General features: G+C 40.6%; 1 protein-coding gene across 1 annotated transcript in view; it reads right to left on the minus strand.

The window, feature by feature from the left end:
• Window positions 1–432: 432 nt before the first annotated feature.
• hs6st3b (heparan sulfate 6-O-sulfotransferase 3b) overlaps window positions 433–18,958 on the minus strand; it is a 59,840-nt gene continuing 41,314 nt past the window's right edge. The window contains exon 2 of the mRNA XM_070838504.1: window positions 433–1,201. Within this exon, the coding sequence (XP_070694605.1) occupies window positions 433–1,201 (769 nt within the window). The remainder of the gene's footprint in view (window positions 1,202–18,958) is intronic.

The raw sequence follows: 18,958 nt of genomic DNA on the forward strand, positions 1-18,958 counted from the left end.
TCAAAAAGAGTATGTTTTCTACCAGTTGCAACATAGACAATGACTTCAATAGCAATCGATTTAGTCTAAATGTCAGAATTGAAAGCAAAGTAGTCTATGGCAGCTTCTTTGATTGTTTTTTTTTTTTTTTCACCTCAGCCTACTGTCTTATTCAACACATGAATAAACAAAAATTAAATGACAAAAAATATATAAACAGCATTTAAAGATTTAAGACACCAAAGGGCAGTCCAAGGCAGAGCTGCTGTGAGACTCACAGACTTGGCAGTTTTCATAAAGAAACAGCAGAGCACTCGGATCACACTGAAGCTGAGAAACAGACAAACAGACAAAAAGAGAGACATAGGATGTACGAGAGAGAATCAAAGGAAACGTTTAAATTAGTCTGTTAGGAACCTCTCTCTCTTGCTCCTCTCTCTTAAGACCAAAGCCTCACCAACGGGCCACTTGGCTTGTGTAGTCCTCAGTGGTTGAATGGAAGTCACCGTCAGTCCCTTTCTCCAACCCTCCTACCCTTCTGTCACCTCTATTCCCTCCCCCTCTGTGCTTGGGTGGCCATGGCCTGCCCTGCTCTTTTTGCTCCCTCAGCCAACGCCTCTCCTCGCGCCTCTTCAAGCGCACCTCCTGGTGCTCCCTCTGGCGGGTGAACTGGAAACGCTGCAGGAACAGGTCCTTCGCGTACTCGTACAACTGCACGTCCAAGTAGTTGAGCTCCTCGATGCGTCTGCGCACAGGCTCCCTCAGGTCCACGTTGGCAGCTCGCGTGCTGTTGATCTGCGTGAAAGCTGAGATGAAGCGCAGGCTGAACGTCCGCTCAAACAGGTACTGCGTCTTGCGTTGAAACTCAGTCAGGCCGTAGAAAGCCATATTCTTCAGGTTGCTCATGGCGCTGCTCAAGAGGATGTGATTACGCTGGCTCTCGTTCATAGAGGACAGGTTGTAGCAGCCCACCAGGCTCAGGTCGGCCAGCATGCGGACCTGTCTGTTATTGGCCAGGTTGGACGGGCAGTTCATGAACTCTGTCAGGGTGACACCGGACCAGTCATCCCCATTGTAGCAGGTGGGCAGCTCATCCTGGGTGGGCGAGCGTCCATCACACATATGGAGGGCGGTCTTCCATGTGGCGCCACGCTGAACGTGCTTCCACTCACTCAGGTAGCGGGAGACTGGGTCACGCAGCATGGTGATGTAGTAGAAGTTCCTGCAGCCAAAACAAACACAGTTAGAGAGCTGTGAGCACATCATCATCATCACAGAGGGCTGCCCTGCATTGTGCTGACAGATGGTGACTTTTGTCTGTGTATGAAACTTCAAGGTTGAATGCTAATTGGTAACTGGTAAAGTCTCAGTAATGAAATTATCATAGAATTTCTGTAAATTGCCCTTGAAAAATGTACCTTTGCATCAGAGTAATGATTTTTACAAAATTGAGCTACAACTGTTTCCATTCCACAGATTTCTCCCACCTGCCAACATGGAGAATAATTGGGAATCAAGACATAATAATAAGTAATCCATGTTCGTACAGAAAGTGAGTAAAACTGACCCAAATAAATCCCAACATGTCACTGTTACGAAATAATGAGGTTTCAAATTTTGTGCCTCAAATCTGTTGCGCTTTTTATTGGGTATCCTGCCCATCATTTGTCACCCAATCACAGCAGGGCATTTTACATGAGAAAGCACATTTGGGCTGTCAGTTAGGTGGCGAAGAAGTGGTATATGAGCGCTATTCATTTTTTATAAAAAAAACCCACTGCATTTCCCCTTAAATGAATATGTCCTCAATCATTACAAGGACAGTGACTGGACATGGAGCTTTACTTAGATTCATCAGTTTTCTGCCATTGCAACGAAGGGACATTAGGACATTAAGACAGGAGTCTGGTGAAGCTCTTTGGTTGAGGAAGCAAACAACCAGTTTCTACCCTGAAATTAATAAAAATATTTCTAAGAAAGCACAAATATGACTGCATTTCTACATGTGTCTGATGACGCGCACACATAGGAGGGCGCATCTGCCCTTCCCGCCAAGGTTGAAGACCTCCAAAGAGATCTACTCTGCTGAACCATAGATATGTCAAAGCGCATTCTGATGGAAAACAAAGATAGGACAGGTGTTGGTCAGGTAAACTTCTCCTATGATGCCCTGTGAGTGCCATGTGAATATTTAATGATGCGACCCCCTCCCAAGAGAAAGCCTGGGCTGATAAAGTGTAGTGCTGTGCTGAGATTTCACACTGACTCCGAAGCTGCTCTCAGTGCTGCTTTGGTCCTTTCAACACAGCAAACATCCACACAGTCTCACCCCGGAGTGGTATCAGAAGAGTTGCACAAACAGTCTCCTGTGCTTTTACTTTCTTGTCCTTCAGGGTTAAATTCAAGGCAGACGACTGACTAAAAAGAACTGCGTATACTGAAATTGTATACACACTGGAATATTTTGTTCAAATGTCATTCAAGGGAGAGCATACTGTTTGTTTGGATTTGTTTTTTCAACAACTACTTGCTTCATTTTTGTCCTTCCAGTCCTGTTAAATCAGCTGTAACACTGAGATTACATCGCAGGCATTATCAGACTATGAGTCTGCTTCTCTATCTGCCTATGAAGAGGATGGAGTGGGCTGTCTCCGGGAGTTCTCTGTTCTAGCTGAAACAATTAGTCAATTAATCAAATTGTTGATTTATTTGCTAACCTTTTTGATAATGGATTAATAATTGTACCAATTTTTCAAGTACAAACTCCAGATATTCTCTCGTTCTGGCTTCTCAAATATGAGGGCTTGCTAATTATTTTTGTTGTATGTCATTGTAAAGTGACTATCTTTGGGTTTTGGACTGCTGGTCAGACAAGACAAGACACTGAAAGATGTTACCTTGGGCACTGCTTTATTAAATGCATTCATGAGTTTAAAAAAAAAAACATCACGATAATCAATTTCACTTAAAATCAAGCACATTTGTGCTTTATGACTGCCATGTCAGGTGATGACAGACTGTTAAAAACCAACAATGACACTTCCTCCCTGCAGAAATCATGAGTGTAAACTGCAAACTGCAAAGGGTGAACAAGCTCTCATACTAATTATAAGAAAGTCTGTCTCATTTTATCCTGAATCCTCAGAGAAACAGGACATAGTTTGATATTGTTGTGTCAAGTAACATTGGGGATGTTGAGATGAGAGTTGTTGTAGGCTGCTGTGCATTAAGGGTTTGTAATGTGGCTTACATTTTGCTTATTTATCCATAATCAACATAGTACCCTAACCTCTTTTAAACTTCTCCTGGTTTCCTCACCCTAACCCAAAACATAACACTGATTTAGTACACTAAGAGAATATTAATATGCCTGTGGAAAGGCATATGTGAATCATACAAACATGGTTTGAGATGAGTACACACTGAAAATCGTCAAATTATCATACTGAACAAACCACAGGATTGCCAATAGTATGTCCTGAGTTTTTATGGGGAAGATTAGCTCTACCATCGCCACAGGAACACCATCGCTGACAATGTTATCCAATATGAGTCAGGCAAGAAGCTGTGAATACGGCCCTGGTGGCAGCAGCTGCATCCTAGCACTTACTCCTGGAGTTGGCTGGCTGCAGATACATCCTCATTAGACTGTCTCTGGGACATAAACACATGCAGCAAGTGTTGTTTGAGTGTGCACCATCAGTGTCAAAATGCATCAGGATCAACGGGTCTGCAGAGCTGTCAGGAGGAGGCTTTCCCTGAGTGATACAGATGGCTGTCGAGAGGGGAGGGGGTAAGCTAACAGGCTTCTCTTACCTCTGGCCCGTGTTATCATCAGTACCACCCCAACAGTCATCTCACACTCACTATCAAAAGCTATGTAAAAAGTTAACACATTGATGCTGCTTTCCAGTGGACAATTGTTATTTAAAAAAGCACAGAAAATACTGTAGAAAGCAGCTATAATTAGACGTTTTGATAATATACTGTCTTGACAGTGGTTACTTCAAGCTGTGACAGAGCCATAGCCCTTTGCCAAGCCTATTTAACTGTGATGGAGCCAAGGATGAAAACCCAAGTCAGACACTGAGGGGGCAGCAAACCTAACCGGGTCAGGAAAAAAAATTACAATTAGTACAATTATCAGCACATTAAAACAAAGTACTAATTGTCAGTGTTGCTGATCTGGGAAATGTGGCTGTGCCTGTACCGCTTACATCCAAATGGACACATACCTGACACGTCTGAATATGGGCACATCTTGTAAAAAACATATTATCAGGATCAACTCTTTAACCAGCAGCTACATGTTGGATTAGAACAATTCGGACAGACATTTTCGTAATTGCTGCAGCTTTCTGTAAAATGTTAATGAAAGGCACATTTATAAACCTAATTCAGATTATTTATGAGTGATGAATTTTATCATTGTTTTTATTTACATTTGAGCCATTATGTACGTCATTAGTTTATGGATTAGGGTTGTTTTCATTAAATCCTGAATTGTGAAGCACTTTTCTTCTTCAAATTCTGTGTCTATCTGAGTTCTATAAATTAATCATGATGTTTAATAATGATGATTGAGACATCACCCCGACGATGGTTTACAGATACATGTGATGCATTAAAGATATGGGCGCTATAAATACCCACAGCCATGCGTAATGACATATATTCTTGTACCGTTGGAGAGCCGACATGACACAATGGGTGAAACTGTACTTCTTCTTAGTATTGATGTACAAACTGATGATTTCTACGTCCACTTCTAGCTAACTTTGCACACAGGTTCACAATGACAGACATTTATAAAACTCAACCAGCGAACAGTTGTTGTGTTCACTATGTCTGGTAGACATTAACAGAGAACATGAAGCAAGGTGGTGGTGGGGGGTGATTAACTGAGTTGATATATTCAGGGTGGGTGGGGTGGGGGGTGGGGGGGTGACTTTCTTGGTTAGGATCAAGACCTCTACTTAGTCATGGATCAATAATGGATAGAAGCCATATTGCAACCTATTCCACCCCAGAATACTCATCTCTCAAGCAGCAGCCTGACTTCACTGGAGCACAAACTAAATAGGTGCCATTAAGCAGAGATGGAAGAGGAATTCAAAAGTATGGATATAAATGGAAACTAAAGCAAGGAATGATGAGGGAAGCAGAGGACAGGCCGGCTGCAGACAGGAATACTGAATCTTAGTGCAATTTAAATAGATGTAGTTAATGGTTATGGAGGGATTTTGATAAATACAGCATGTACGAAAGCTGTGTTTGACTGATACATTTGAAAAATACAATTTGAGTCAACGACTGAGAAAGACATTTGATACGTGTATTTATTTAAACCACAAAGTACTTTTTTATTTTGATAAGCTCTGTGCTCTTAAATGATCTAAGGGCTCCAGTGAGTTTTAGGAAAACAGAGGAAGACATACTCTGTGTCCCAAATCCAGACTACATATAAATTCAAAGCAGCATTTTTGTATGTTCACACTGGAGGACTGCCAAAAAATTGAATACGCATACTGTTAACAGTTCATTTTTGAACGTCTGCTGCCATCTTGCATTGATGACATAATTTGGATCCAGAGTCCCTGGCTCCTCAAATAATGAATTTAAATCAAAATGATGAGAAAAATGAACATTACTACAGTACTTTGATTCTATAGTTTGGCTCATGACCCATCTACCCATCTGACCTATACTGCACTCGGCCACCAGTGGGTGATTGAAATACTTTGGCATCACTTTTGTGGAGCCGTCATGTCGTCCATCTTTATACACAGTCTGTGGGTTTAATTGGCACAGTATGATTGACTTTGCATGGTGCACAAATGGCACAATATTCTGTTGGAAAATAGTTTAGCATGTTCATTACCTGTACACTAACGGCCAAAACAAAATACTGTGAGATAGTTTATATCAAACACATAATTATTTGTCATATGGAATTGGGTCTCAGCTTAAAAGGCAACAGCCATGCTAGTAGGTGTTTGGCACAGTGGTGCTTTGAGCTAAATGCTAATGTCAGCATGCTAACATGCTAATGTTTAGCGGGTTCATCGTCTTAGTTACTGAGCAAATATCATTCTGAGGGGGAAATGAACTTGTGTACTAAATTTCATGGCAATCCATTCAAAAATCATCAAGACATTCTTCAAAAACCAAAAATGTCAAACTCAGCGTGGTGATAGAGGAAAGGTTCAGGGTCAAAGTCAAAGTCATTATGATTCATCGTCTGAGGACCATGAATGTCATGACAACCCATCCAACAGTGTACAGATATTTCAGTCTGGAGCAGCAGAATAAACAACTGCATTTCCATCCCTAGATCTGTTTTTTTAGATTTTTTTATTTAACTTTTATTTAACCAGGTAGGTCAATTTAGAACCAGTTCTCATTTACAATGACCTGGCCAAGAGGCAGCATAAGAGGCAGACACGAAACAGTAAGGACATGAAGAAAAACATAGGACCAGATAATACAATTATACAACATGGCATACCAATCCTATCTGTGCTGCTTTCATGGCTAAAAAAAAACTGTCAGTTCCCAATTAATACTGCAACTAAAGCAGCCCCATAACATATGCAACACAAACGAACAGTTTTATTCTCAGCCAATGTCAGAGCAAGAGACTACAGGCTTTTAATTGCCTGTAATTAGTTCACCCCATTGCTTCTCCCTGATTGCAGCTTGCTAAAAGGGACATTGTACTTTCAGCCTGAGTGCATGGTATTTGGAAGTAGATGAACTGAATTCACTCATCGTGACATTCGTGTGTGGGAGTTGGGTGTTGTTGCAGGTGCTTGAGGGTGAGCTAGACAACAGGGAAAAGCAAAACAATATATCTTGGAGAACTGGGCTGAAAGTTAAGAGCAAAGGCTAACACGGTGAGCAGTAAATAAGTAAAGACAGACCACGTCCCAGTACAACAGTGGGACTGACTGATGTTGTTGGGCTGTAGCGTGTTAGACAGCGTATGTGTGAGTGTGTGTGCAGTTGGAGTTTGAAGGATCTGCTTTTGTATCGTGTGAAACCTCTACGTGTTTACAGTCTGCTGACTCTGATTTATCCTCACAATGTACCAGCCTTGATCTCTTTCCATTACTCCTCTGCAGTCTCGGAGCATTAAGAAAAACATTTTAAAACATCTTTTTGCTGCCATTCCCTGGGCATGGTGGCCTTTATACAGTCAAACGCAGCAAGGAGAGACGGGCATGACTGTGGGTGACATGTAACACCGCAGTTAACAACAACTAGCATCACATTTTGATTCAATCCTACAATATGGTGGTGTACGTCTATTCAAAGAAAGCTGTAAAGACTATGAGAGTGCTATCACATTTAATTATGTTCTATTGTTTCATACTTTATATTCATTTAAAAAACTGCTTTCCCTACAGTATACTCTCTGTTGTTTATTTGCTCGGTGGCATTTGATTTTCTCATCTGTGTTCATTGCTTTCTTTTGTTCTTTTTAAAAGAGGTTGTTTTTTGATGGAGAGAGAAAGGTAGAGAGAGAGAGAGTGAGAGAGAGAGAGAGAGAGAGAGAAAGAGAGAGAGAAGGTCATAACATGCAACAGAGGTCCCCTGGCCAGATTCAAACAGGGGACATTACAGTTATGAGGTATTCATCTTAAACTACTAAGCCACAGTGAGATCTCAGGATGGTACTACTAGGTATTATGAGTGACAGAGTGCTACATGAACCCACAAATATTTGCTGTCTTTTCCAAGGGGACTGCATTGGGAGTGGTGGGACCCATTGGCCTCTGTGGGACCCAAACCAAATCTCATGGGAGCGGGTGGTTTGAACTTTGCTGTGGGCAAGAGAGGGTCGGTCAAAAAAAAAGATACAGGATTTTCGTGAAATGACAATTGTAGAAATTAGTTCCTATATGTGCGAGTCAATGCTAAAGATTGTCTTGAAATAACCACTGTTTTTTTTAAAAAAAACACCACATGAACAGAACGGACATTCCTCTTACATGACTGTGAATGAGACTAAACGTTCACTGGTGTTGCCAGTGATACAAATACAACATACGGTGGCTCATAATGACCAAACAGGATAATCATTCAGCGAAATGATTGACAAAGATCAAATTAAAGTGTTTTGTTCAAATGCGGAGGAGGAGAACTTAAATTCCCTACATGCTTTAGAGGACTGATTTGGGTTTCAGATGCCACGGGCTCCGTGAGACCCAACGCAAATCTTATGGGAGCGGGTGGCTTAAACTTTGCTGCAGGCGAGAGCTCGCAGTCTGGAACAGATACATTGCGGGAGCGGGCAGTAACGGTCAGAAATCCAGCTGCAGCAGGCAGAAGCAGGATTAAAAAATGGTCCTGAGAAGGGCTCTGTTTTGTACAACTGCTACATAACAATTTCCCTTCCTAAAAGAAAAGTTTTATCTTATCTTAAATCATGATGACAAATGTGGGGTTTTGAGTTTGTCTGGTTCCAGACTTCTGAATCACCACTTAGAAAACACAGAATACCTTAAGACATGAAACCAAATTTCTGGGGCTTTAAAGAGGAAAAACAGTCACCCCTCTATTTTGCTAAATGCTTCTGGTGGTAATTTACAGTAGATTTCCACTGTCATTTTACAGTTTGATATATAGAGAAGTAAATATGCAGAATTTCAAGTATGTTATGTTGCATGAGTCACAGCATTTAATGACTCAGTACTATTAAAACGATCGCTAATGAAAGTGATCAGCGTGTAAAAATCCCTCAGTTAATTTTCAGTATCATCACTAAAGAGGTGAAATACTCCAAACTTTGAGAGGGCTGTTTCTAGGAGCACAGAGTACAGGGTAGAGTTCTCCATGAGAATGGGGTTTTCCTGTTATATTGCACCTCACTTGACTCCTGCCCTTTTCTCCACTCGGCTTCTCCTCCATGTCCTACATTAGTGTTAGACATTAGTGTTCCCTCCGGATCCATAACCTTTTCTTAAAGGTTGTCACATTAATCACGCTGCTGATTTCACTCGTCAATCTCGCTCTGTATCTCTTGTGTTTATCTCTCCCCATGCTGTGCATCGTCTCTCCTCACTGCCCTCCACTTGAGGCACTGCATATAAACAACCCTCACCGTCCTTCTTCACTCTTTGTTTTTTATGGCCTCTTCCAAGAGACTCCTCATTCAGGTAAATCACTGTAATGATAAAAGTTTATGAGAGAGGAAGGCAACATAGTGATGTCTGATTCAATCTCCACAAACAATTTCAGGCGGGTGGAGTTTTGTATTTTTAGAACTGAAATCAAAGAGTGGAATATAAGAGCCGTTGCAAGCTGCTCCTGGAAAAATCACTTTTTATCAAAAACCATGGTGACCATGGGCCATGGAGAGCATTACAAACAGGGTTACTGAGTGCACAAAGGCAGTTTATATAACGTTGCCAACCTTGTCTCCTTAGAATTGCATTTATATATGAATAATTTGCAACTCTGCATACTTTTTGAAGGTTTGATAACACATTTTACGAACATAACGAGGACATTTCATTTGTTGGAAGATGATTAATTCACAAAAGCGCTCACAGAGTCCAGATCCTAACCACAAGCTGGACTCAGGACTTGCAACTCTGCTGTGATAGAAAAACGAAGCGTTTCATTCACTGACAATAAAAGCTTGCCTCTGAACGTGATCACAGCAGCGATTATGTTCGTCACCACCATGTTACTGTGAGAACTATTTAGCATGAGATAAACATAATTTCAAGGAGACAGGTTAAACATGGTTAACATGCTTAAACAAAAGAAAGCTCCAACAGGCAGTATCTGGTTGTGTAGTCCCATGACACCCCAACTGAGCATTACTGAACAGGATTATGGGTATTGCAGAGGCACTGCCCCCGGCTAAACCATCTCCACTCGTGCTGACACACCCCAGTGCTCCATTTTAACTCACAAACAGCCGTAGAGCTGCAATACAAACGCTCTAAAGAAACCCAAAAAAAACAATGGTATGCCGAATGTAAAAATTCAGTCACACATTTAGCTATTTGTCAGTCAGAAATTCATGTACAATCTGTGACACGTACTATGAAAATATTTTAGTTAGAAGTTATCGTTAATAGATTAATACATTTCAAATTTGTACTGATATTTCAGTTTGCGTTGTTCAGGATGAGGGTAGTAACAATAAAAATGAATCCAGGTGAGGGAAGTATAGTATAGTAATAGTATAGTAATCAAAAAATTATCAACAATAACTGAAAAGTCAAGTACTTGTGGAAAAAGGCTACAAAACAACAGAAATCTAGCTTTCCATTAAAGGGAAAAACCATCAAAAGGGAAAAGCCAGTCTGATTGCATGTAAAACAACAACCGATGATTGGCAAATTTAAAGGCTAAAGACCGAATACCATCTCTTCAAAAGGCAGTCAATCTACCAACCCTGGCACGTCACAACTCGAGTATGTTAGCAAACACAGCACACACGCAGGCAGAGCATTGCTGAATGGCCCAATGGCCCCATCTGCAGTTCCCCCAGGTCTTTAAACTCCAGGCACTGATGAGTAAGTGAACCCCAGTGTGACCAGCAGCCTGCAGTAGCTGTAAGGAGAAGGGCGGTCAGACAGAAACACACGACACTATGACCATAACAAAGACACAACACTGTGGCTGTAATCATTTAGATGTCCACAATGTGCACCGCTCTCTCACTACGTGTTAAATTATTGTAGTAGGTCCTTGTAGTGGGCTTCAAACACAAAACAGGGTGTTAAGGACCTTAAACACTGGTTGAATCATGAGGAAGACATTTACAAAAAAAACATCCAACAGTGCCAAACAGTGCTTTATACAGCCAGGGTCTCAGTATATAATATGTTCTTTATCTAGTTATCTTCCTTTTCTTTATTGGTGTGAATGCTGCAAGTTATTTACTATTAGCCTTTTTTTTTCAATACACAGCATGTAGGTGTGGAAATAAATTGAAAACCATACACAACATGATGTTTATTGTAGCCCACATGGCATGATGTAAATAAAAGGGGAAAAAAAAGGTAGTTTTGAACTCTGAGGAAGACCTTGGTTTCAATACATTGACAGAAGTGCCTTGGCCTTTCTGAAATCTCATAAAGGGAAAGGAACACTTGAATAGATTTATGTTTCTAATCTATTTAGGAGCTAATTTTGTTCTCCATTTAGTGTGAAAAAGGGAAGCGTTTGAAGCTGCCTTCTCCTGCTGTTTCATATGAATGTGAGGCTTGGCTTATGTGGCTCTAAAGTCTTTTGAGGTCCTCTTTATTGAAGCTTTTAAATAGGGAAGGTTTGGTGCGCCGGTCTTCACACCAAATCTAACCTGCTTATGAGAGGCAGAGCTCCCATCGGTGCATTTTTGGGTGTGAGAAAGACAGAGAGAGGGGGTTTGACAGGTATGATGACACAGTGGATTTTGTGCTCAGACTCGAGCGACCTTGTCACACCTGCCTCAAAAGGTGGAGAAGAGATGATAAAATTGGTATGAGCAAAGAGAGGAGGCCGATACAGGGCATATTGTGAGGTAAGACCTCAAATAACAGTTAAAACTACTAATGACAATTATAAACTCATGTGATCTAAAAACAAATTATCCTAATTCACCACTTATAGACGGAGACAGGAATGTCTTAGTTGAAAATGTTGGAACATGACTACTTAACGTACTTATTTTATTTATGTACTGACAGAATGGACCTATGTTACCAGCTAGGAAAGAAATGACAATCAGTCGGTGACAATTTCAGCATGTTTCAAAAGTGAGCTTGATGTTTGCGAGTGGTGGATAATAGCTGTGAGGACTCTTTTGTTTAGCAATGAACTTGGAAGTTCCAGCTATCAGATCTTCCCATCAACACACAAATGTAGCACAATAGCTGTTATGACAGTCTTAAAAGCAATGGTATAATAATACCAGGGTTGATGTCTCCTGAATTATATCCAAATCTGTTTCCTTTTCACATTTAGATATTTCACCTACGGGTGAAAAAGTTGTTGGCAGAGGCAATTTAAAAAGATCACATAACGTAAAGCGTACAGTTTCATTCCTGGCCTTGGAAATATTAGTTTGATGGAATAATCATCAGTCAGGATCCACATATTAAATTTTTCTAGGGGCTCTCAACCCCAGCTCACACTGTTCAACGGCAAAGTTTGCTCAGTCGTCACAAAGATGATTGCAAGAAAGAAATGCAAGGTGAAAATTAGTTTTGCTTTCGGTGTGAACACAGTCTCAGGTCATGCGATGACCATCTCCGTGACAGCTGAACGAACTCACTAGTACGTGGCCCTTGAGTCAAGATTATTTTGTCAGATTACAGATCTGTTTGTCTACCTCGCCATAATTAACCATTTACCACAAAGTGAGCACGTTTTTTTACATCACACAGATAGAGCTGTAGCTCGATGTGGATGCAGCTGTCAAGCCACAGATCCACAGATGTGGGGATATGTGCTCTTAGAAAATATATTGCCAGTATTAAATAACTGATACTCCCCGCTGTAACTGTCACGATCCTGGCTGCGTTTGAAGATGTTTCAGATATTTCTTGCACCGATGGAGTCATCAGACATCTTCAGCAGGATAGACATTCTTGATCAAAAGGATACAGCAGTATGAATATCTGGCACAGTCTGGCTGTTGCACTGAAGCAAATCTTTTCTGTGACACGCGCTGCAATGACAGTGCTGTGAGCTAGTAGACTCTTGCATTTAGTTCATTACATTTTAAATATTTTCCAGTGGAGAGTAGTGCTCGTCTTCGTCACACGGTCGTCAGCGTGCAGCCTGACGCCGCAGCCCGTGGCTCACAATGTGCTGAGGAACATTTAGTCGACTACTTGACATTCATAGTCTGCAAGGCTTTCATTTGCACAAAAATCACTGCGTATGAAGGCAATTTAGCTCACTCATTAAAAAGACATAAACGCCTCAGAACTTAATGGCATCTCACAGTAAAAGAGTGAGCCTTTAGAGTTTTGAGATTACATCTTAAGATTGTCACACACTTGAAAGTGGAAGAGCTGGCATCGGCTTAGTGTTGACTTTCATCACTGTTTGAATGAAAATGGCTGACAATACAAGTGTGCTTCTCCTCTGTGAAGCTGCAGTACTCCGACATTGTGCAAAGCGTTTGGGAAAAGCTCGTATTTTGCAACAACTGCTTTTAATAGTTTCATGCACTTTTAGCTGTATTGTCACAGGAGACGTCTTCATAATGTGTTGCAGTCAAATCTTACAATTATTGTGTCTGCACAGATGTAATATAAGAACAAAAGCAGCCGAAGCTATATCAGTGACAGTGATCTCAATCACCATAACCGCAACCACAACACGTTACGTTTTATCTGCACCTTTCATTGTGAAATCTATCACAGGCAGATAATACACAGTAGTGCAAGCTTTGTGTGAAGATGTGTTGAACAGACTGGGTACAGGAGGCATTAACAAATGCATCTGATTCTAATATATCTTGATTAGTGCATCTTTTACTGCTTTAGATGTAACAGTAAGTGCTATGAGCTTAACCTTGTGAAAAAAAAAAAAAAAAACCTGAGCTCTGTTCTGTACACCCTGTACAAAGATGCTTAAAGAGAAATGACTTCTCTAGGTAATGACTTCCTCCATCCCTGCGGTCTTTAATTTCAGCAGTCATGAAAAGTGACATTGATATTACCAGCGGTAAGGTGATAGAGACTGATGAGGACTCTCCTTTATCAGTCCACTTTATGGACTGCAACATTTCACATTCTCCATTCCCAAAGCAGAACAATAAAGACATTCGCAGTATGCTATAATAAACGGAGCACAGAAATGTGGTGTCCTTTGAACATCAATACTGTAGTTTTGTTTCAGTTATTCATACAGTTGTTTAATGGCTTCAGAGTGGGATTATATGGCCAGCTCTTTCCTGAATCCTCTCCTCACCATCTCTCTGGTGGAGAGATGTCCTTGTGTCTGTGAGAGCGAGGGCGTTATTCAGCATGCAAGGTCTCTGCGGTGCATCTGTACATCTCTGCGCTGTCCCGTTTCTCTCAGACAAGATAAGAATGAGACTGGAGACATGCATTATTTGTAACCGATACCATTCCTTAATGGCGTCTGCGCTCCCCCTGGCAGCCCATAATGGACCGTTTTTGAGGTTCTCGGCATCTTGTTCGGCTTTTTGATGGTGACGGAATGGGGACAGTGGGTGTCACCTGGGAAGAAACAAGAAGAACGATGGGACCTTTCATTTACTTGTCAGGAAGCTGGCATTGCTAGCACTTGACATGATGTGCATACAGAGAGTGCTTGTACCGTACTAGGAGCGGCAGATAACAACAAGGGGGAAAAAATCACCCTTCAAAGGGGAAACATTTCATATTTTCTTTTATACTACGGATGCAGGATAAAAGGAAAATGTCACATATCTAAGGGAAGAATTAATGGCTCATGTGTAAAACAACTGTAAACATTTCTCCCTAATAATCATTAAAGACTTAAATACTATTTTAAGGGGAATTGCTCTGATTTCACACACCAGTGTGTTTTTACAGGTCTTACAGGGAGAACCAATCCATGTGTGAAAAAAATTGTGTGAAGTCTGATAAAGCTAATTTGAGTGGGAATGGGAAAAGGGGGGCGTGGCATTTGTAAAATGAATAATAGTAGTAGTAATAAATGAATTGCAAACAAAGAACTTTAAATATTCTGATATGAAAATGATATAATTAAACTGCTGCTATTTGTATCTTAAAATAACCTAAAGCCATGGACGTGTTTTAAGAAAACGGACCACTAAAATGCCACTCATCCCCTTTAGTCTCGGAGCAACAACCCAGGCTAAAGGAGATGCTATGACTACAAGCAACACGGGCATTTTAATAAAAAGAAATGTTACAGTTCAGCTTTTAGTCCTGGCTCCCTGGGCCTGGACCCAATAGGCCTATTCAGTAATCCATCCATGATACCCACAAGCCAACCACCCATCGCTGTCTGACTCCGGCCTCCCTCCTGCTTGAGGCCAGTGGCTTGATGCTATGTATATACCTGGATTTCCCACCCAACTGTTAGTGGTGCATTCTGTGTAATACAAGCAGCAGGTTTTTAAAAGAAAGATATGTGGAATAAAAAAAAAGGAAAGTGCAATGCTATTGCAAGAGTGCTATTTACCTACTAATTTCTATGACTGGGACTTCTGAAGCCAAAGTAATCACGCAGAAGCTCACAGAACAATTGCCTTAAGCAGAGACACAAGATACTGTTGTACTGAGTGAAGTCTCAGGTAACTGACTGCTTTGATGGAACAAAATGTCGTTAGAGGTGAAATCAAGCTCACGCTGTTCAGACACAAGATACACTACAAGCCTGGTCATCACAGTCCTCCCTGCCTTTATTCTCTTTGTGATGTTCGTGCGCACCGCAGTCCGACCTAAAGGTGATTCGCAAACACAAAATTTAAACTTGGTTCACACTATTCAAGCAAGGAGCAAAAATCTTTAGCAAGGGCAAGACCTAAATTACAAGCTGTATGCTTTGGGAAGGATGACTGCACCTCTAGAGGAATCGGCTAAGGATGCAGCTCAGCGATGGCACCATCTCAACTCAAATCTGAATCGCTGTGTATCTTTAATGAGATCTGTCGTCTCATTTCAGCCCCTGGGACAGCACCTGCTTGACCTCCTGTGCCACTCAGGCAGCAGAGAACAAAGATTAAAGTGGCATTTAAGGACTTCTAATGAGGTGTTTGGATACAAGTGGCTCTACAAGGAAAATGACTGTAGGAGATAGTTTATGTGCAAGCGACAGTACAATCACTAGACAAGATATGCTGAGATGAAAAGTGTAGGTTGGATGGGAAATCTGAATGTCCCTTTACATTGTCAAGCAACTCCCTGCTGTCGTAATTGCTTTTCTGTAATTTGAGACCAATTAGACATTGTAATATGACAGCAGAGCTTCAATTACCATGATAGTGAAAATCCTCCTGTCTAATTATGCTCTCCTTTTAATCTTCCTCTTTTAAATATCTCTCCAAGAGACAGCGGAGGAGGAGACAAGGCGTGTACTTGCATGGTCTTTGAATTAATAATACAGCCAGAGGAGAGACACAAGTACAGGCTGGCAGTGGAAACCACAGTACATGTCACATCACATAACACGGAGCTGAAGACACTGAGAGCTTTGCATGCTGCCATGAAAGTCTTACATCTCTCCTACTTTCACACACACACAACTTCACAATCTCATCCTCTCAGTCCTTCAGCGTCCACATTTGGTGTCCCAATAGTATCATTTAAATTCAGCAGTAATAGTTTTGATCCTCGTTATGGAATCTCATTATCATCATGGCCATGACCATCGCAATCATCATCATCATCCCCGTTGGAGAATTACAATAGATGCTGAGGTAGCTGTCCCCCCTCTGGGTGGTGAGTGAAAAGACGGAGGGATGGGGAATTATTAATGATATCAGCAACTATATCCACAGGCACGGACTTACTACTACTATCCAGTGATAGTACTTCTTAGCTACTATTACTGTATCTGTATGTAAACACATGCTGCATGGTTTAGAAATAAAATCTCACTCTGGTCCAGACTAAGAATTTAGTACAGGTCCTCATTATTCCTAAAGACATCTATAGTGCCATCATGAGATTGACATTTTTTGTTTTTTAGTGAAATGGCTCAGCAACTACAGATTGGATTGTCATGAAATTCGGTACATTGTGATCCTCAGAATGGATTATAATAACTTGGTGAACTGGTTAAACATCTTGCTAAACATCAGCATGATTCTAGTTTCACTGCACACAAGTTAGCATGCAGATGTTAGCATTTAGCTCAAAGCACCACTGTCTACGAACAGCCTCTCACAGCAGCTAGCATGGCTTTAGCGTCTTATAATGCTGTAGCTAGTTGAAATTGTACTTAACAATAAATCTGCATTTCCATTTTTTTTTTCAATCCATTGTTATTGAAATGTCGACTGGAGCAGCTTTAAAAGAATAGTTAGCCAAAAAACCTTAAAGGAATAGTTCAACATTTTGGGAAGTCAGATGAGAAGATAGATAACCGCTCCAATATTTGTCAGTTTAATGTGAAGTTTCAGCCAGGAGATGGTTAGCTTAGCTTAGCACAAACAATGGCAACATCCAGCCTGAGTCTCTGCAAAGTTGACAAAATCTGTCAACCAGCACCTCTACATATCAGTAGAACATGTTTTATGTTGGAGTCACTTAGTCTCCGCAGACAAACCTCCCAGTAATGGCAAAGAAATACTTGTCCTTAGTCATCACTCTTCTCGTGTCCACATATGTATTTCTTTTGATTGACTTCTTAATGAACTGCATTTAATTACAGATAACTGAAGGATAGACATGTTTCTCCAGTATGAGTCAACTCGACCTTCACATCCTCACAATATTTAAATCTACAAAGCTGACAGAGATGGTCTGCAGAATATTCATACAATAAGTTTCACAATCTGAAGTGCTTTTACTCTTCCTGCTTATCGAGCCAGACTAACTTATAATGAATACATTTAATCAAGAACAATGGAGCTGGTATTGATTTTATGACCAAATTATTTTACCCATAGAGACTGGGTGGTCTGGTATATTTTAACTACACAGGCTGAGAGCTTATGACCTCTGTGAGTAAGAGACTGAAATTCAACTAATAAATACTTTTATGTTATTCCCACAAATACCATAATGCAACGGTCAATAAAACTTGTTCTTTTTGCTAATTATTTTTATGCAGTTATTCCAAACTATATAATGGCTGTAATCGTGATCTGTAAAGGTTTTAATTTCCTTTTATGCACATTTCTAATAAAAAATCCATCTCCCCTGCCAATTTAGCTGTCTGCCATGTTGAGCAAATTGAGGGAAATCTACATTTCACAGCACTAAAGAGGCCATATTTTGAATTGGCTACTTTTGCATCAGTGGATATTTGCACACTGTGTCCCACAAGCTACTACTTTGAACACTGGACTCACAGAAATGCTGCTTTTCTGTGTTTGAACTCATTTTTGTCCCCAAGTTTCAGTCCCCCCAAACATTTAGCCAGGTGGGGCTTGAAGTTTTACAGCATAATGAAGAGAATGCCTCTTAAATATTATTGTGGTGGAGAGAGAGCCCTGTAGATGAGGCAGATTATCTAACTTTCTGAAGCGCATTTCAGTCTCTGCTTGGCACAGAGGATCAAGCCAGCAGCACTGGAAAGGTTTTAACCATGGCTATAATCCTGCCCTGCTGAGAGTCTGGATTTGGAGGGAAGTGTGTGTGTGTGTGTGTGTGTGTGTGTGTGTGTGTGTGTGTGTGTGTGTATATGTGTGTGTGTGTGCGTCTGCATGTGTGTGTGCGAATGCAAAACTGATGTGTGGAGAAGTAGAGGGGGAAATAAGAACTAGATAATGAGAAGATACAGTACATTTAGGGTGTTCACTACTGGTTCTGTTGTTATTCAGAGAGATCTGGAGCTGAAACAATTTGACAAGTTGATCTCTCGATGTGACACACAGACAATTATTTGGCAATTATTTTGAGAACGGATTAACAGACTTAGTCATTTTCCAAGCAAAATGCCAAATATTCTTGTTAATTTGATATTCTTTAAGGACAAGTATAGCATTAACCAGCACTACGTACAACAGTATGATGGCTTATGCTAGTTAAACAACAAGAAAATACATACAAAGCACAAAGTAGAAAAAAGCAAGATAGATAGATAGATAGATGACAGATAGATAGATAGATAGATAGATAGATAGATAGATAGATAGATAGATAGATAGATAGATAGATAGATAGATAGATAGATAGATAGATAGATAGATAGATAGATAGATAGATAGACAGATAGATAGATAGATAGATAGATAGATAGATTCTCCTTATGGTTTGCTTTAGTCACTAATATGATAACTGAAGATTAAATTATTCATAAGCGATCACTTCTTTCATGTTTAAGGAACCATAGCAGTGAT

Source organism: Pempheris klunzingeri, chromosome 10, assembly GCF_042242105.1.
Source record: "Pempheris klunzingeri isolate RE-2024b chromosome 10, fPemKlu1.hap1, whole genome shotgun sequence".
In the NCBI taxonomy this organism is placed as follows: Eukaryota; Metazoa; Chordata; class Actinopteri; order Acropomatiformes; family Pempheridae; genus Pempheris; species Pempheris klunzingeri.